This window comes from Bacillus rossius, chromosome 6, assembly GCF_032445375.1.
Source record: "Bacillus rossius redtenbacheri isolate Brsri chromosome 6, Brsri_v3, whole genome shotgun sequence".
Classification (NCBI taxonomy): Eukaryota; Metazoa; Arthropoda; class Insecta; order Phasmatodea; family Bacillidae; genus Bacillus; species Bacillus rossius.
The window spans coordinates 16,401,015-16,419,100 of record NC_086334.1 but is presented as its reverse complement, the minus strand read 5'-3'; the positions used below and the strand labels follow the sequence as shown (position 1 = coordinate 16,419,100).

Sequence of the window (18,086 nt, the reverse complement as noted above, 5' to 3'; positions counted from 1 at the left end):
GGTCGCAAAATTTTTCTGTGCCTCTTCGTTTCCCCCTTCATTTTCTTTTGTTCGCAAGTTCACAGCCAATTTATTTTCATCCCTCGTTTCTAACGGCTGGTTGCATGAACCAAGGGAACGAATAGAACGTTAGAAAACGCTATCACTAACGGCACGATTTTTTTTTACATATGGTTACGCACTGCACGAGTAGAGGGTGGCCCCAGCCGCTGGTCATTGCCGAAGCTCTAACACCCTCCCGATCAAACAACAAGGAGCGATCCCTCACAGTTCTGTTACTTAAGAAGCTCTGGAATGTTTAAATAAGAGAACTAACTGGAAAGCTACTCCCACCCTACCCTATTAGGGCGCATATGTGGGAGGGGAACGCGAGAACGCCGGCCGTAAGGTCGGAATAATCTGCACGACAATGCAGTCATGACAGGCAAAAAAATAAACCGCTGGGGCGCAAACTTGGAATGATTAAACATTAAGTGAACGAAACGAGGGTCGACATAATTCCCGACTAAATAACCGCAGTAGCAAACACTGCTGCGCCAAATAAACTGACTCGCAAAAATTACAAAAATCGTAATTTCAGAAACTGGGAAAATTCACGGATGTGGAGGCCAGTTTGGTGTGTTTCATATTCCTCCGCCCTGGCTTACAACCTGTGGTAATGACGGTATCTATACATTTCATACTTTGTTGAACAACTATAAAACTGTACATACCTTAGTGCTGAGACTGCTATTGGAGGACCGTGGGCCAGTTAGAGAGAGGCCCTCAGATCAAAGAAGTGTCGAATCACAAGCTACCCAGTCTGCAGCCAATTAACAGACTACGTTCGCCCGAGTATGAAGAAGCTTGTGGATTCTATCCTGGAGGTCAATGAACCAAAGAATTTTTTTTTCCCAGTCCCTAGCAAAATGGTTGCTCGCGCCATAAAAATTCTTCCGTCTTGTGACTGGTACCGTCTGCAAGAGAAGTCATAGCCCTGTCTGGCCTGGCCATTCAGGAAGCGTTTGCTTCCGCGCTGGACGGCTACGGTTCGTGTGTCGACATCAGACATGAAAATACCTGAAATAAACCTGAACGATCTCGAAACACAGACGATGTTACAGTGTTTTAACACTCAGCTAGTCTCGAAATCTTTTCGCGAAAATTTAATAAACGCATGGCCATAGTCATTAAGTACAGTTTCTCACGAAAAATGAAACAGAATTAAGGGGATCCACCTACCTGGCGATAGTTCTATTTTCTTTATTTGATCAGAAATAAGTAGAGACCGGAAAACATCGCGGATTCATTTCATGATAGGCTGAAATTCAAACATGTGTACAATTCTGCTGCTTCTGCTATTGGCTTGCAGTTTAACTGGAGCTCTCTGGGCCAATGAGATACTATCGACCAAAGAAGCGTCGAATTACAAGCTACCCAGTGGAGACGCCTCACAATTTAGTACCCAATGAACACGCGTGTTTACTTGATAAATACAGAGGATAATGGAGGCTATCCTAGAGGTCATTAAATCCGCGAATTTTTCCGGTCCCTAGAAATAAGGAAGCTCTAAGGGCGATACTTGAACACGAATCAGTGGGGCGGTCGCCCCTTTGCGCGGGTTGAGATCGGGTGTGCAGTCTTTTATTCGCGAACCAATGAAACTTTAAGCGGCGACCACGTAACTTTATCTTGAATAACGTAATGCAAAGCACGTGCCTTGGGCGACTTCGTAAACATTCAGTTACAATAGCCAGTAAGTCATACACCAGTTTGCAAATGCTCATTTTGGCTTCAATAAATATTCTACAAACCCTAAACGTCTTTTTAGCGCACAGCCTGCATAGTTTTACTCAAAACCTTTCTTGGACATACTTTACTGTTGGTGTGCACCGTATTTCATAGAGATACCTCAAGAATAGACAAAAGCATGAATACGCAAACACTCAGAAAAAAAAAAGCCAAAATCACCCGATGTCAAAAGTTAAATGCATGAATCGCGGGAAGAATATCGTGGAATTAATTGGTCAAAAAAATATATCACAGTACAGAATAAACATAGTGGGCTGACAACCAAGAGACAGTTGCAACAAGAGCATTGAATACAGACAAATAGTGACTTGGGTCAACACAACAACAGACACCCAACGATGATTCCAAAAAGATAATCTGGACACAATGACAACATAGCGAAGCACGGGCGAACTCAGCCGTGTGACTGAACAGATATTGTGGTCACCACAACACACGACGAACACAGCAGGCTTCCTAAGAAAAAAAAGTTGTGATGTTTTGCGAACTGATATCTTCTCCCGTCATTATAAACATAAAAAATTGCTTTTAAAAATTAAAAAAGTCTGATTTTTCCAATTATGATATTACTGTAGAGACCTGTAAAATTCGCGATTTAAAATCCCTAAAGGATAGACTCCATGATCATCTACGCACTCGTGCAAATTACAACTGCTGATTGGTTACCGACTCGTAACAGCTGTTGACTGGGATGATCGTGAATCGCTAATTTTTCTGTTTAAGATTTTTCATTGGCCCAGAGTCCTTCAGATAAACTGTGGCTCAATCTTTGAAGAAAAATAATGTCAAAAGTATTTGGACTCTATCCTATCGAGAAATGAATCCGCGAATTGTACAGGTCTCTGGATATTAGTAATATGGTAAATTATACTTGTTTTCTTTTTTATCTGTGCAGAATGTTTCAGTGTAGCTATTATCATTGTATGTTCTTACTATTTCATTTTGTATGGCGAGGTATCTGTCGAGATAACTAATTAGATTCAGCATCAAGTACGGCTCACAACATACAAGACAGTACTTAAAACCAAACAAATTGTATATATTTGCCTCATACCCAGTAATACTGGGTTTTGATTCTTAACCAACATTTAAGCTTTGTGATTTCCCTTTGCCTACAATAGTTAAAATGGTTTTTATATCGTTTCCTGAATAGCCTTCCAGTATTTACTGCACACATTAATAAGGATAATAAAACAAAATAAAGTCCAACTATTGAAAATTCGATTATCCTTTCCATTGTTTAAAAAAATATATTCATGAATGAAACATCAACTATAATATAAAATTATGCACCAATTTCCGCAAGAAATGCGCAGTATCATCTCGCAAAACTAACCATAGCCATGTGCTGTACAAAGATACAATACCTTTCTTGTAGTGTTGCAAACTATTTCTTGGTAACTGGTTTCCAAAGGAATCATGTGTAAAAGTACAGTCATGTTTTTTTACGGCCTGTCGTGTGTTTGTTACCGTGTTCCCAGTGAGACTGCAATCACGAGGAGCTGTGAGCAACAAAGGCCTATACGAGGGGGAAGGGATGATATAACGTAGGGGCAGGCATTTTTCGCGAAAAGATATGAATGCATATTAGGCTGCAACAAGGTACACCCGCACCTGTAGTTTCTTCCTTGTGATTGGCGGCCGTCTGTGAGAGAAGTCGTTGCCTTATCTGACCGAGCCACTCAGCACTCGTTTACTTCCGTAATGAATCACTGTGATTGGTGTTGTCACAATCGATATGTACCTGGGAAAAACTAACCCAATCACGAAACACAAACGATGCTACAGTGTTTTAACTTTCATCTAGTCTCTAAATCTTTTCGCGAAATATGCATGCCGCTAGCATATAAGGGTATAGCCCCCTCCTGAAATCCTAAATCATAAAAAAAATATATATCATTCCCACAAACAAATGGAAATAATTTTAAAGAACTCGGCAAGAAAAAAAAATATTTTTTTCCATCCCAACTCCAACCCCACAAATGAAATTCTACGTAGGCTGATTAGTCGCAGCATGTCTGCGGCGTGACGGAAAATGCGACACTTCAGCGTCGCTTCATTGGTGAGGATTGGGGCGCATCGGTAACCCCCTTTCACGTTCCCCCCCCCCCCAAATCCAAAACTTCTCTGCCATCGCGAAGCGCCCCACTTTATGATCGTTGCACTTTTCCGTTACGCTCCGATAAGCCATCGCCTCGCCCCACCCTATACCCGGGTGTAAATTAAGTTTCACTTGAAACGACTCCTGAACGTAATAAAAAAAAATAACGCGAAGGAAACTGTGACGTGAGTGTGTGTTGGTGTGTGTGTGTGTTTGTGTGTGGGTTTGAAACACCGTGCCTTCAGAGTGCGCGAAAAGCCATTCCTTGATTAGCTTGTGTGCAGGTATTTTCAGCCATGCGGCTAAGCACGCCCCCCACCCCCTTTTTTTTTGACTCGTGTACAGCACCTCAAGCTGAAACAAAGAACAGAAATTATTTATTTGGAGCAAAGAAAAATTATACCTACGTACCTGCCTCGCCTGCCTCAGTCCGCCATGACCACGACCCTGCAGTGTGGCCGCCGGCCCGACCGTCGCAATTGTCGCCATGAATTGTTAATGGCGCGCCCTGCCGGCTCTGGGGTTCCTGACGCCGCCGCCAGGAGCGCTAGTCTCGCGAGGGAGGGGAAAAAAAATTATTACGTGCGCGCACCTACAGAGAATTTCCACCAGTGACGTTCGTGTTAATCCCACGCGGAAAATAAATTTCCTGTGTATTTTTTTTTTTTTTTACAAAAGGTTCCTTTGGGAAGCAGTTGCCAAGTAATTTGTAATGCCTCAAGAAAGATATTGTAAGTTTGTACAACACATGGCTATGGTTATTTTGCCATATATGAAATACGTTTTTTTTGCGAGATAAAACTTGGTATATTTATTACGAAAATTTGCACATAATTTTATATTTTAATTTGGTGTTTCATTCAAGAATATATATTTTTTAAACCATGGAAAAGATAGTCTGATATTCAACGATTGGAGATGCGGGGGGAATTTTGTCGAAATCTCATTTAGACATTGACCTTCCTCGTGTTCCGAAGGTCAAGTGTGCAAAGGTTCAACTCAATCGGATGAATGATGAGCGAACGCATGGAAAACTAACAAAATAGAAGATAATCACATATTCAGTTTTATAAGACTATTTACAACAAATAATATATCGAATTGTAGGTAAACTACCTTAGTTTTTCTTCAAAATGTTCTATATGTGCACCTTTAGTTATATGGCACACATCCAACCTCAAGTTCAATTCTTCCCACGCTTTTGTTAAAAGTCCGGAGTAATGGAAGCAATAGCCTCTGCAATTGTGCGTTTCAAATCTGGCAAACCATTAGTTAGCGGCGGAATGTAAACACGATCTTTTATGAAGCCCCAAAGTAGAAATGAAATCGCATGGCGTTATGTCTAGGGACACCTGTATTTCGCGAAAACATTTCGTGTCTAGGTACATCGCAAAACACTGTAGTTTTTTCTTGTAGTTATTGGCTGTGGTCGGCGAGAGGTGTTTTCCCGCACTTGACGGGGCCAATGGGAATGTGGATACCGTACTGCTGCACGCACACGATTCGCCATTACTCTAAGAAAAAGCTACAGTGTTTTATGACATACCTTGACACGAAATGTACTCGCGAAATACAGGTGTCCCTAGTTATGTCAGGTAGGTGTGTAGGCCAGCGAAAAAGAGCTCTGTCGTCTAGAATTGCCTATAACTAGAGACCGGAAAAATTCGCGGATTCATTTCGTGATAGGCTGAAATTCAAACATGTCTACAATTCTGCTGGTTCTGCTATTGGCTCGCAGTTTAACTGGAGCTCTCTGGACCAATGAGAGACTATCGACCAAAGAAGCGTCGAATCACAAGCTACCCAGTGGAGACGCCTCACAATTTAGTACCCAATGAACACGCGTGTTTACTTGAGAAATGTAGAGGATAATGGAGGCTATCCTAGAGGTCATTGAATCTGCGAATTTTTCCGGTCCCTACCTATAATATCTGCAGGTGTTTTCGCCACATGGGGGGATCACCAACTTTTAAACGAAACGCACATTGAACTGAAAGATTCTTAGCAAAGTGCAGAATACAAAGTGCTTTACGCTCAGGAGTCGCGCCATTTTGCGTATAGGTGGCGCTGAAGCAGCTAAACAACAAAGCAGTACTCGCGCATGCGCTGATGTAAAACGGGTTGAGAGTTGCTCTTTGACTGTGACGTTGAACCAACACTCTGCAACTTTCACAGTTGGTACTGCTAAAATGTATAACTGGGCCATTCTTTCGTGGACACGCGCTGTGTCGTAATGACGCAGTTTTTAATAACTTTTCTCCCTCCTTATCGTGTGATGGGCTCGTTCAGCTAACTGGAACAGTGTGAGCGGTCCCGGTAAACCTCGTGCTAAGTAGCGGCATCGGACGATCATCCGAGGGGATTATGAAACTGCAGCGTGACTTTGGAACTTCGTTAAAGGAGAGGAAGAAGGGGAGAGAGAGTCAGGTTATTACGTTCATTAGCGCCCCATGCCTAACGCCTCGCTGAGCTATCAACGGGAAGCCTTACGGACTTAATTAACCTTAGTTACATAGCGTGCCCGAGGCTGGGCTGAAAACTCCTATCTTCGGTAGACTCACGGCGAGACGTACAACAGTTTACTTTCATGTAGGGTTATTTCAGACAATTTGGACAAATGTAATGTATAGAGACATGCAAATTTCGCGGATTCATTTCGAGATAGGCTAGCATCAAAACAACTATACCTTCGTACTGCTTCTGCGATTGGTCCACATTTGATCCGGGGAACTGTGAGCCAATGGGAAACATTTAACCAAGAAAGTGCCAAATTACGGACAGCCTAGTTGAGACGTCTCACGCGTCAGTAGCCAATGAACAAGTGTCATTTCCGCGAGTATTTAAAGGACTGTGTAGTCTATCCTAGAGGTCAATGAATCCGTGAATTTTGCATGTCTCTAGTAATGTAGTCTTCCAAGTACGAATTCAACATTGGCTTACAGTTTTCTAACGGAACCATCAAAATATGCATAAGCAAAAATTTTGCTCTTGCGTTTGTTTGCAAATGCTTCTTCGGATAGATAAACAGATTGGTAAAAGCTATTTAGCGCAAAGTTAATTCTTAATGAGGAACATTTATTTTGTTGTCAGGGACAGGTCCAACTTCGAAGTTTGGGAGGAGCTATCTGGGAAAGAACGGGAAGAGAGTGTGACCTCCGGATGTTGGGTGGTACGTATGGAAAAGTTAAATGGGGAGTAAAAATATTTTGATAACTAATGTCCCCTTTAGTCTATTTAGCGCATTTCTGACGTCTCGGAAGTACATTTTTTAAGTGTCTACAGTAAAGTTTGGTTCTGAAGGATATGGGGCAGGTAAAGAGCCCATTTACCCCCTCCCAATGGACCGCCACTGTTTGACGTAATAGCCACGAATTATCGACGGCGTCGAAGCTTATCAATACAAAATTATATGTCATTTTAGTTCTTCAAACACGTAACCGCAGTTTCCATCATGGACAAATATGCGAAAGATTTTCAAAATCTGAAATCTCATCGTGAAATTTTTTTTTTTTCACTTTTTAAATTGCAAAATATTTTTCAGGTGTTGAGTAACATTACAAAATAAAACTGTTTTAGACATATTAAAATTTTGAGTCAGTGAAGTAAAGTTTTTTCTGCCAAATTACGTCCTTTAATTGTTTTCAATAGAAATCGGTAAGTTTCCCAACAGCACACAATCTCTAATATTTTAAAAAAAAATCTACTTTCGTCGGGAATCGACTCATGCATCTTTCAGTTGCACAAACAGCTTACGGAAGTACGGATAAGCAAATTCATACTTCTTCGTTCTTCGATCCGTCCTTCACACACCACCAGTCATGGCGTAAGAAGTAATACACTGTACAATATATTAATGTATACGCCGCGAAGGCTAATGTCAAAGCATGTAATAGGCTACTCATGAGTGGGTGTGGGAGCACGGAATATATAGAGTGTAGGACAATTGGGAAAAAACTACGTTCTACGTAACAATTTAAATTTAGGTACTCCCTGTGCGAAAGGTGAAAGCGCAGCTCATAAAAAAAATAAGCATACAAAAAACTCATCAGTCCAAGAAAAACAAGCGGGAGTATTTTAAGTGGTCACGAACTGCAATGGTTATAGACCGGTGTATTTTTATTTTACTAAGCCTCGTTGCGTTACACAAAGCCATAAGCGACGGCTGCTTTTTCAGTAAATTTTGTTTTCATTTCCATTGTACTCACTCTAATACGAATCGTCTTTTATAACTCGCCAGTCTAAGGAATGTCAAAAACAATTACATAAAAAAGCATTTTATATCGAACAATTTTGAGCTCAAAACCCGTGTTCCTAAAAGTATCAAATTTAAAAAAAAATAACTCTTTGAGAGTAAACCTCGCGATAATAAGTCATTTAAATTAAATAACTCGCCAAGTATCACATAGTATTATTTTCTAACAGCAGCAAGGATTCCTCACGTTTGAAAGTCCACAGTTCAGTTGCAACGAGCTGTCTATCAGCACAAATCCAACCAAATTCGTTGCGGTTGTTGACTATGACCATCATATTTTCCATCGTAAACATCTTGCGTTACTGCTATGCCTGTTATCGTCGTAAATAATTTATTGTGGACAAAAAAACTCGCCTCCTTTGAAGAGTGCTCCACTATTAGAAATAATAGTAAATGTACGGACTTTTCAACGAAGAATTCACCTGAAATCAATGAATAGTTCTTCGTAATTTCAGATAACTGTCTTCATAGAAACAACACCGTATTTCGACTTCCAGGTTGTTTTTAGATATGAACAGAACAAACACACGTATAGAATAAATAAAAATGTTTTTTTTGTAGAAGTCTTAATCAGTTTTTGAATGTTTTTCTTGTAAATCAAGATTATTCTTTTGGGTTCATTTTCAAAGTAAGTGAACTTAGTGCCTGTAAATTCACGAAGATAATAACATATTTACGAATATCCCTGGATAATTTGCAACCAGACTTCTTTGTAAATTTAAGGTGGAAATGTTTAACAGTGCATTTGTAGAGACCTGAAAAATTCGCGGATTCATTCGGTGATAGGCTAGAATTCAAACACATATACCTCTTAGATAACTTTTGCTATTGGCTTGCTGTTCGTCTTGACGAATCTCAACCAATTATAAACCCTCAAGCAAAGAAGGATCTAATCACAGACAAACCAGCTGAGACGACTTACAGGTCAACAACCAATGAACTTGCGTTATTTGCCCGAGTGTACAGGAGAATGTGCAGACTATCGTGAAGGCCATCGAAACCGCGAATTTTGCAGGTCTCTATGCATTTGCAATGCCCGGGAGTATTGGTGGCAGAGCCTGTTTGGTGCCAGGCCATCGTGCTGAGAGGGTGGAATGGGTCGATCAGCGAGGACAGAAGGGTAGTCGAGAGAGGGGGGTAGGCTACCGTGCGATAGCGCCGGAGAGAGCGACGATACGAGGTGACGTAGCGGCGTGCGTGACTGACGGCGATAGGCGGGCGACAGCCTCGCTTCCGGGCGGGCGCGCGTTTCTGGGCCGCGAATATTCATGGGCGATGCGGCGCCTCGATTGGCCAGCCTGCAGCGAGGGACTGGGGGAGGTTTCGGGTCGTTGTACGACCTCCAGGATAAACTCCACAGTCCTATATGTGCTCTAGTAAATGTCGCCGGTTCATCCCCTGTTCGTTGCCTAGAACAGAAACAATTCGCGTGTTCAGCGACCTCCAGGATAGACTTAACCGTCCTCTAAGAGCTCAAGTAAATGTCACCGGTTCATTCCCTGTTCATTGCCCTAGAACAGAAACAATTCGCGTGTTCAGCGACCTCCAGGATAGACTTCACCGTCCCCTAAGATCTCAAGTAAATGTCACCGGTTCATTCCCTGTTCATTGCCCTAGAACAGAAACAATTCGCGTGTTCAGCGACCTCCAGGATATACTTCATCATCCTCTAAAAGCTGGAGTAAATGTCACCGGTTTATCCCCTGTGAGCCCGACGTTGCTATCTATTATAAAATAAAAATTACGCCTCGACTCTTTCCCGAAGGCCCCGTTCTCGTGAGGACCGGCGTACAACTCCGCGGTCGCTTTGCGCGGCGGCAGCAGTTTCTCTCCCCGGTTTGAACAATTCCAGTTCCTGCCCGCCTTCCTCGAAGTACCGTCTGCACCCGGGCGGCATAAATTAAACTACTTTCCCCCTGGGATTGTCTCAACACGCTTGCGAAACTTTAATGGTCCAACGACACAAAAGGAGTTCGCCTTGTTTCAAAGTTTCCCCAAGATGTAAAATCCTTTCCGTGAGACACGGCCTCATTTAATTGGAATATTCCCTTCGTTCCAGAGTTACTAAAATAAATTAACAGAAACCGCTTGATAAATTGTTTTATTAAATTTTACAGTTACTGTCGTACAGGAAAAAAAACACGTTAAATTTCAGCGATGTTTGAGTGATACGAAATAAGCCCTTCTTTCCGGATTTTAATTCCTCTTCCCCTGCCAAAATTAACTTCTAAATTAATTATTTGGTTGTGTATTGTTTGCGCACAGATGGATCTAGTGTATGTAGGCTAAAGGTTACGTGTAACGTATCACTAGAGACCTGCATAATTCGCTGTTTCGATGGCCTTCGGGATAGACTGCACATACCCCTGTACACTCGGGAAAATAACGCAAGTTCATTGGCTGCCGACTTGTAAGTCGTCTCAGCTGGTTTGTATGTGATTCGATCCTTCTTTGGTTGAGGGTTTATAACTGGTTGAGATTCGTCCAGATGAACAGTAAGCCAATAGCAAAATTATCTAAGAGGTATAAGTGTTTGAATTCTAGCCTATCACCGAATGAATCCGCGAATTTTGCAGGTCTCTAGGTATCACTAGGGACTGTAAGAATTCGCGTATTCAATGGCCACCAGGATAGACATCACGATCCTGTGCATACTCGGGCAAACGTCACCTGTTCATTGACTTGTGAGGCGTCTCAATTGGGAGACTCATGATTCGATACTGCTTTAACTGAGAGGTCTATAATTGGGCCATAGTCCTTCAGGTTAACAGTGAAGCAATAGCAGAAGTTGCATAAAAATACAATTAGTTGCATTTTAGCATGTCGTGAAAAGAATCCGCGAATTTTTCCGGTCTCTACGTATCACAGAACAAGGTTGGGTGGTTTGAGGTTGGGAATAGTAAGGAACTGTACTCGCGTTCCAAAACGCCTGGGGCCGAATTCCCTTCGTGCCATGACGAATCAGGTAGGTGGTTACCCAGAGTCCCGCCGGGAAATATGGGAGGGTTACTGTTTATGTACCATGACCTACATTAAAATACTTTACGTCTGTTGTTATTTGTTTCCATTTCATATGTCATCGCTGTTGACGAAACGCTGGTGGTAATGAATTATGTTTTTATTATATTGCATATCATTAGCCCTACAAAAAAACTAAACAACAAAAAATATTTACAAATAAATTATAAGAAACAAAAAATTTATTTTAATTACAATTCATATAAATATCAGTTGAAAACCCACATTAGAAGGCATATAAAAATATATTAAAACGGAAAAAAGAATTTTTATATAGCACATAACACATAAGTGTTTAACAAATAAATCAATGTAAAACCAACAATATTAAATCTAAAATATAATAAATTTGAGTTCATGGAGAAAACGTTTGCAATAATTTTGGCCAAATGCTAGACCTTAAACGTTATGGCACATTAGTTTTTGCCCAATATAATACTTAAATTGTTTTGAGAAAAATAACTCTCTCTGAAGATAGTTCAGTCCACAGAAGGCATATTGAAAAGTTAAAGATTTATGCTTATGCAAGATAAATTAAAAATAAATATGTTAAAATGTTTCCAGGAAATATTTTAATGAGATGTTTTTAATATATTTTTCTATGAAGATAAGTTCATTGGGTCATTAATCTTTCTGCAAAATGTTTTGTGGTCTTCAAGTTTACAAATAGTTCTAGCATGCATTATTTTATGAACGGTATTTCTCGCCACTTTAATAACAACATTTTCAATCGCTCATCTCGGCAGATCTTTACAAACTGAGTGTGAGCAGGTTTCTGGAAATATTTTTCGTGTTTTAAACAGGATACTTTTGTAATTACGTAACATTTAATTTAGTCCAGCCCTCTTTTCCCACTTCTCAGGAAAATATTGCAATTATTTGTGGTGTGCAAGATTTCTTAATTTTCCTGAGTGAGAGTTATTACACCTAACATCATGAAGGGTAAAAATTAAATTCCACGCAGTAAATACTGAAAGTAATAATCACAGTATAAAAAATTGCTATTTTTAAAGTGATTACTATATTACGACCACAGAAATAAATACTTTAGGGTGTCTTCAATGGACAATTGTCTCTACACAGGCAATTGTTACAGATTATCCAGGGATATTCGTCAATTTACGGATGTCTTCGTAAGTTTTCCATCACTGTGTTCACTTTCATTGAACACGACCTCACAATACAAATCTTAGAGTGTTAACAAAACCTTCAATAACTTTTCAAGTCTACGGATATATATATATATATATATATATATATATATATATATATATATATATTATCACACATACACACGAATAACAAATATATATATGTCCTGTTCACAACAAATGGAATCACTATAGTGTGACGCGATTCATATATGTATGTATAATTTAACCAATCGCGTCCGAAATTTCTGAGATGTCAGCGCGATAAAATTTTGGACGCGAAGACTTCCCAAATCGAAAGTTATTATTTTTTCATCGCGTTGCGAGGGCGACATGGCTGAAATGAGCGTGGTAATTTGGTTTTTGAATGTTAATTAGAATTAGCGGTACAATATTATAAATAAATGTAATTTTTAATTCATTAGTTTTGGGAATCTTTTTAATATATTCACGCACAATGACATTTTCGGAATAAATATTAAATTAGGATAAAAACCAATTTTTCTCAGACAGGCCAGTTTACACAAACTTGTAAACGTGTATGGCTGACATGTAATTATAATGTAACTGTAATGCATACGTTTGCTGTCGCATCACGTTCTTCTCGTCACGTCTGTCGCACTATCGAAAGTTCCGCATTATAAAACACAAAACTCTTTAAGTCGTTCATAACACCACGTGGTTTCCACAACGATCCACGATAGCTTAAAACTAAAATGTATTTTTTTTTTGTAAATGGAACATAAATATTTATTTTAAATAACAGATATTTGTACATTTGTACAATTACGCTTCAGAATAGTGTTCCCAGTAACACTGGGCTCGGATTCTTGTCCGGGAATTTATGCTCTGTGTTGTCCCAGTACATACCTCCAATAGTTGAAGTTATTTGTAAAATTTTCCCTGAAGAGATTTTACAATGTTAACTGCGTACATTAACCAGCATGATAAACAGAATAACTATCTTTTCCGTGGTTTAAAAAATATATATATATGCTTGAATCAAACATCAATTAAAAATGAAAAATTATGCGCCATTTATTTAAAAAAAACCTATTTCGTATATGCGAAAAATAACCATAGCCATGTGTTGTACGAAGTTACAATATCTTTAGTGTAATATTACAAACTATTTCTTGGCAACTGGTTTCCAAGGAATCTTTTGGGGATGTACAGATTTTTTTTTTTGACGTGACAACGTCTAATAAATAGGGACCGGAAAAATTCGCGGATTCAATGACCTCTAGGATAGCCTCCATTATCCTCTGCATTTCTCATGTAAACACGCGTGTTCATTGGGTACTAAATTGTGAGGCGTCCCCACTGGGTAGCTTGTGATTCGACGCTTCTTTGGTCGATAGTCTCTCATTGGCCCAGAGAGCTCCAGTTAAACTGCGAGCCAATAGCAGAACCAGAAGAATTGTACACATGTTTGAATTTCAGCCTATCACGAAATGAATCCACGAATTTTTCCGGTATCTACTAATAAATCGATGAACGCCGGCTGCACGAACGAAAAGTGTCTTGTTACGCTCATTGTCCCGTTACGCTGTGTCCCGTTACGCTCATTGTACGCTTGCGCCGCATCTATCTCTCTTCCACTCGATTGGAACAACCAACGATTTGACCTTTTTCGAGGCACATTAAACTTGAAACACTCCCATTCGTTTCCTACTTTTCCTATCATCGTCCTATCCTTAACAGAATAACATAGATTGGAAGTTAAATAGCAAACATGTATAAAAGTTATAATTAAAATAATCTCTTCGTTAAAGTAATATACATATTTGAATTAATGATTGCAAATAAAAGTAAATTTATGAATTAAATTGTAGATTTCATTTCACTCATTCTTTTTATCGATACAAAATAGTGATAATTCAATTAAAAGATTCAATTTTATTCATAAAAGCATGCAATCATTTCATCAATGTTTTGTTATGACGATGTCGCGTTGAACTATCGTCCGTAAACCGACTTTACAGACAACCAATTTTTTTCTTTTCTTTTACTAGAGGTGCGGATGTTCGTCGTGTCTGACGGCGGTTGTGCGGCGAGGCGGCGAGGCCCGGTCAGCCGCTCCGTCGGCCGCTGGAGACGTTCCAAGCGCTGATTGGTCGTTTGTCAGTCGCGGGGGCGCCGCGATGGGGGGTCTCGCCGCGGCGACGGCGCGCCTTGGTTCCGCTCGACGCGACGGGGCGTGCTTGTGGCGGGTCGTTACCTCAACGCCGAAATACCACGGCACCGAACGTACAATGACGCCGAACACCATAACGCCGAATGCCAAATTGACCGCAACTCCGACAGATAGAAAACTGCTGTGTACCACAACGTCGAAATACAGTAACGCCGAAAAATGTTGCTGCGGGGGGAGGGGGGGGGGGAGGGGGGAGCCACAGGAGCAAAATGAAAAACAACTTAATGAATTTGTGTGCTAACCTTACATACCTAACCTAGCCTTTGTGGCAGTCCTGCAATGACATTTTTCGGGGTTAATGTGTTTCGGCGTTGTGGTAATCCGGCGTTGTGGTACTCAGCAGTTTTCTAGCCGTCAGCGTTGTGGTCAGTTTGGCATTTCGGCGTTATGGTATTCGGCGTTATTGTACGTTCGGCGTTGTGGTGCGTCCCCTTTTGTGGCGACCTTCTCAGCCCCGTGTTTCAAAAACAATCATGTTACACTACTGTCCACGAATGACTACATTCAGATAGTATGAGGTGCCGAACATATTTAAACGAAATTTATTTTACACAGAAATAACATAAAAAAATTGTACTTTTTATAAAAGTTTTATTTGTAAAATACTACGATTAATATAATTATCTATTTTTACAACACATGTCTATGGTTGCTATTTTTTTTTAATTTCTTACGAAAATTGGTGCATATCATTTTACATTTTAATTGATGTAAAGATAATCGAGTATTCAACCATTTTATTTTACGTTGCTGTAACGAGCATATTATTGTGCGCAAATAATACTGGAAAGCTGTTCAGAAATGGGTTTGAAAAAAAAAACAGCTTTTAACTATTGGAGGTACATTGACATTACAAAGCATAAATGCCCGGGGAACAATTCAAGTTCAGTATTACTGCAAACTATTTTTTTGTAGTTTTCAAGTAAATGAAAAAAATTTACAACTATCTGTAATTTTGCATGATGATTTCTGTTCCATTTACAAAACAAATAATAATAATTACCGTGAAGAAATATGATTTTACCAAAGAATGAATATAAATCACAAGCCATCAAAAGTGCTCTGTTAAAACAATGGTCCAATGACATTCTCAATAAATAGCGGTGGTAAACATTTTTGTTTTAAATACCGGCCATATAACGAAAGTGTTCTGAATTCCTCTTTACTTGACATGTATTCTATAACTAGTTTACTTGATGCGCCTACTGATGAACGTTTATTAGAATCATGATTATTTCACGGATTCATCTAGTAGCAAAGTAGGCTCGAAGCACATAAGCACCTGCTTCACGTTGATTATTGGACCACTGTGTTTTTGACACGCCTTTAAAAACCTTGAGCCAATTGATGACAAGAAGGAGATATATTTACCCAATCACGTTAACCTGCCAAAGGATGTAAGCTTATAATTGACCAATGAACTCAGTGAAATGAATCCGTGTAATAGTAGTAGCTATAAATATTATAAATTATATTACATGTTTCTTACAAATAACTTAAGATCCCAGCTGCTAAAATTAATGTGATGAGGTCTTCTGGGGTTGTAGTTTAATTGAAGGCTCGTTTGAAAACCCTTAAAAAAAAAACATTCGGGTCCTATTAATTACATGACTTCCTACAAATAAGCATAGCGTTCTCTTTATTTTTACCTTCGTCTCGAAAGCCTCCGCGTTTACGTGTGCTTATTGCTCATGATGAGAGGACCAAAAAAAGCAGTGACCGAAAACAGTGGTCAACTTCTTTGTGGGTTGTTAAAAGGAGAGATAGGACTATCTCCGCAGAGATAGTCCCAGTGCAGGTGACCTGAGAATCTAAAAACAACTCATCGACCCCGCAGCACAGCTCGCTGCGTTCCCTGCACGAGAGCAAAAAAAAAAAAAAAAAGCGCGAACTAACCACGGTTCTAACTCAAGTCGCTTTGGTTCGATAACCGGCTTGGTGACCAAAATAACACCAACAGGATGGCCCGTCGCCCGGTTTACACGTTCAGAGATTCAGGTCGAAGGGAATTCAAAGACTGCGGCGGGCTTGAAACCATTCGGTAATGACTCGACGGTCGTAAATTATGAGTTACACTTGTAACTGAACATGATAGAGGCATTTTTTTTTGGTGGAACCACGGTAAAATTTTACATCGGTTTATAAAACCGTACTGTTAGAGCAAACCTATAAAAGTGGAGAGAGAGTTTACAATATGTAGTCCACCGCGTACAAACGCGCGAATTCCCTCCTACCCAGCCGTTAACGACGATATTTTACAACTCGCTTTTGTTAACGGAAAGTGGAAGGAAGGATCCAGAGCAAAGCAAAGCCCGGAAGGTAAAATGGCTGGCATGCCAGACTTTCACGAATCAGATCACAACTTCTGCGCAAAAAACCAAAAGGTTTTTGAACTAAAAGACAGCATCCGCTTCGCTTGTGACAAGTACCCTTGGTCGACATTCCAAGATGACAGTGCCAAGGGGTAAAATCGTGACCAAAGAAAACTCACAGATAGCACCAAAGGGCGTATCTGAAGTGCAAAAACAAGGAACATTGGAAAATAATCATAAAAAATTGTTAGAAAAAAATTATATTGTTTATTATCACTACGGACCTCTCATCTTCGTGAAAATGGTGTATTCCCCCCCCCCCCAAAAAAAAGCCCCGCCCCACACTCATTGTTTTTTTGTTTGTGTGTGAGCTGAATACGTTCTTGGATATAACTTAAATCCTCTATTCGGCAAAACAGCGAATCTAATCATCGAGGAGCTAGTTAAATCGTTTGGAGCCCTCTTCAACAGAGATCCTTTAATTTTTCTTTTGTTTCGGCGTTGCCATGCGGTGTTGAGGTGCGAAGAGGCACTCACCGGCACAGAGCAAGGAGGACAGCAGCAGCACTAGAGATCGCACCATGACTGTCCCGCGCGCGGTAAAGACGCACACACACACACACGCGCACGCACACGCACGGCCTAGAGCGCCTCCCGGGAGCGCGCGGCGCGCTCAGGCCCGCCCTGGACCCGCTGCCCCATCCAGCGAGGGACGTAGGGAACAGGCTCTGTCGCTCGCCGCCCGCCGAGACAACAGGTAGCTCGCCGGCCCGAGCGCACTGCCAGCTTCCGGCGCCCGCCGCTAGGATGCGCCAGCGGTGCTGGCCGCCGCGCCGGGGCCCCGCGCGCGCATGCGCGTCCGGATCGCGATGGTCGCTTTCGCTCCTCGGGAGAGCTCGGGTGCACTCGGCGCTCGTCGTGGCTCGTGAGGCTGCTGTGGCTAATCCCAGCATGACTTGGCGTATAGGCTTCGGCCTGAGACGCACCTAGGTCCCTCCCTAACCCGGACCCCTCCAAAATACACTTAGTTTTAGTTAGGTTAGGAAAAAAAAAAAAAAATCGCGTCTTTACGTGAACCCCAAGGCTTCATCTTCGGTGCCGTTTGTGTTTCTTAAAGGCAAGTTTTAAAACGAATAAAGTCTATATTGGTAATTAAAAATGGTCTGAAGCACGCAGGTCGGCTCAAAGGGGTTCTCTGCTTGTTGTGTTAGGGCTGACTCCCTATGCTCGACGGGCATGACTCGCCACTGCCGGTTGTGTTTCC

At 40.9% G+C, this 18,086-nt stretch overlaps 1 protein-coding gene across 1 annotated transcript in view; it reads right to left on the bottom strand.

Moving 5' to 3' along the window:
* Positions 1-17,603, bottom strand: part of LOC134533511 (uncharacterized) — a 251,684-nt gene extending 234,081 nt beyond the window's left edge. Inside the window, exon 1 of the mRNA XM_063371035.1 lies at positions 17,360-17,603. Within this exon, the coding sequence (XP_063227105.1) occupies positions 17,360-17,405 (46 nt within the window). The 5' untranslated portion in view covers positions 17,406-17,603. The remainder of the gene's footprint in view (positions 1-17,359) is intronic.
* Positions 17,604-18,086: the final 483 nt, after the last annotated feature.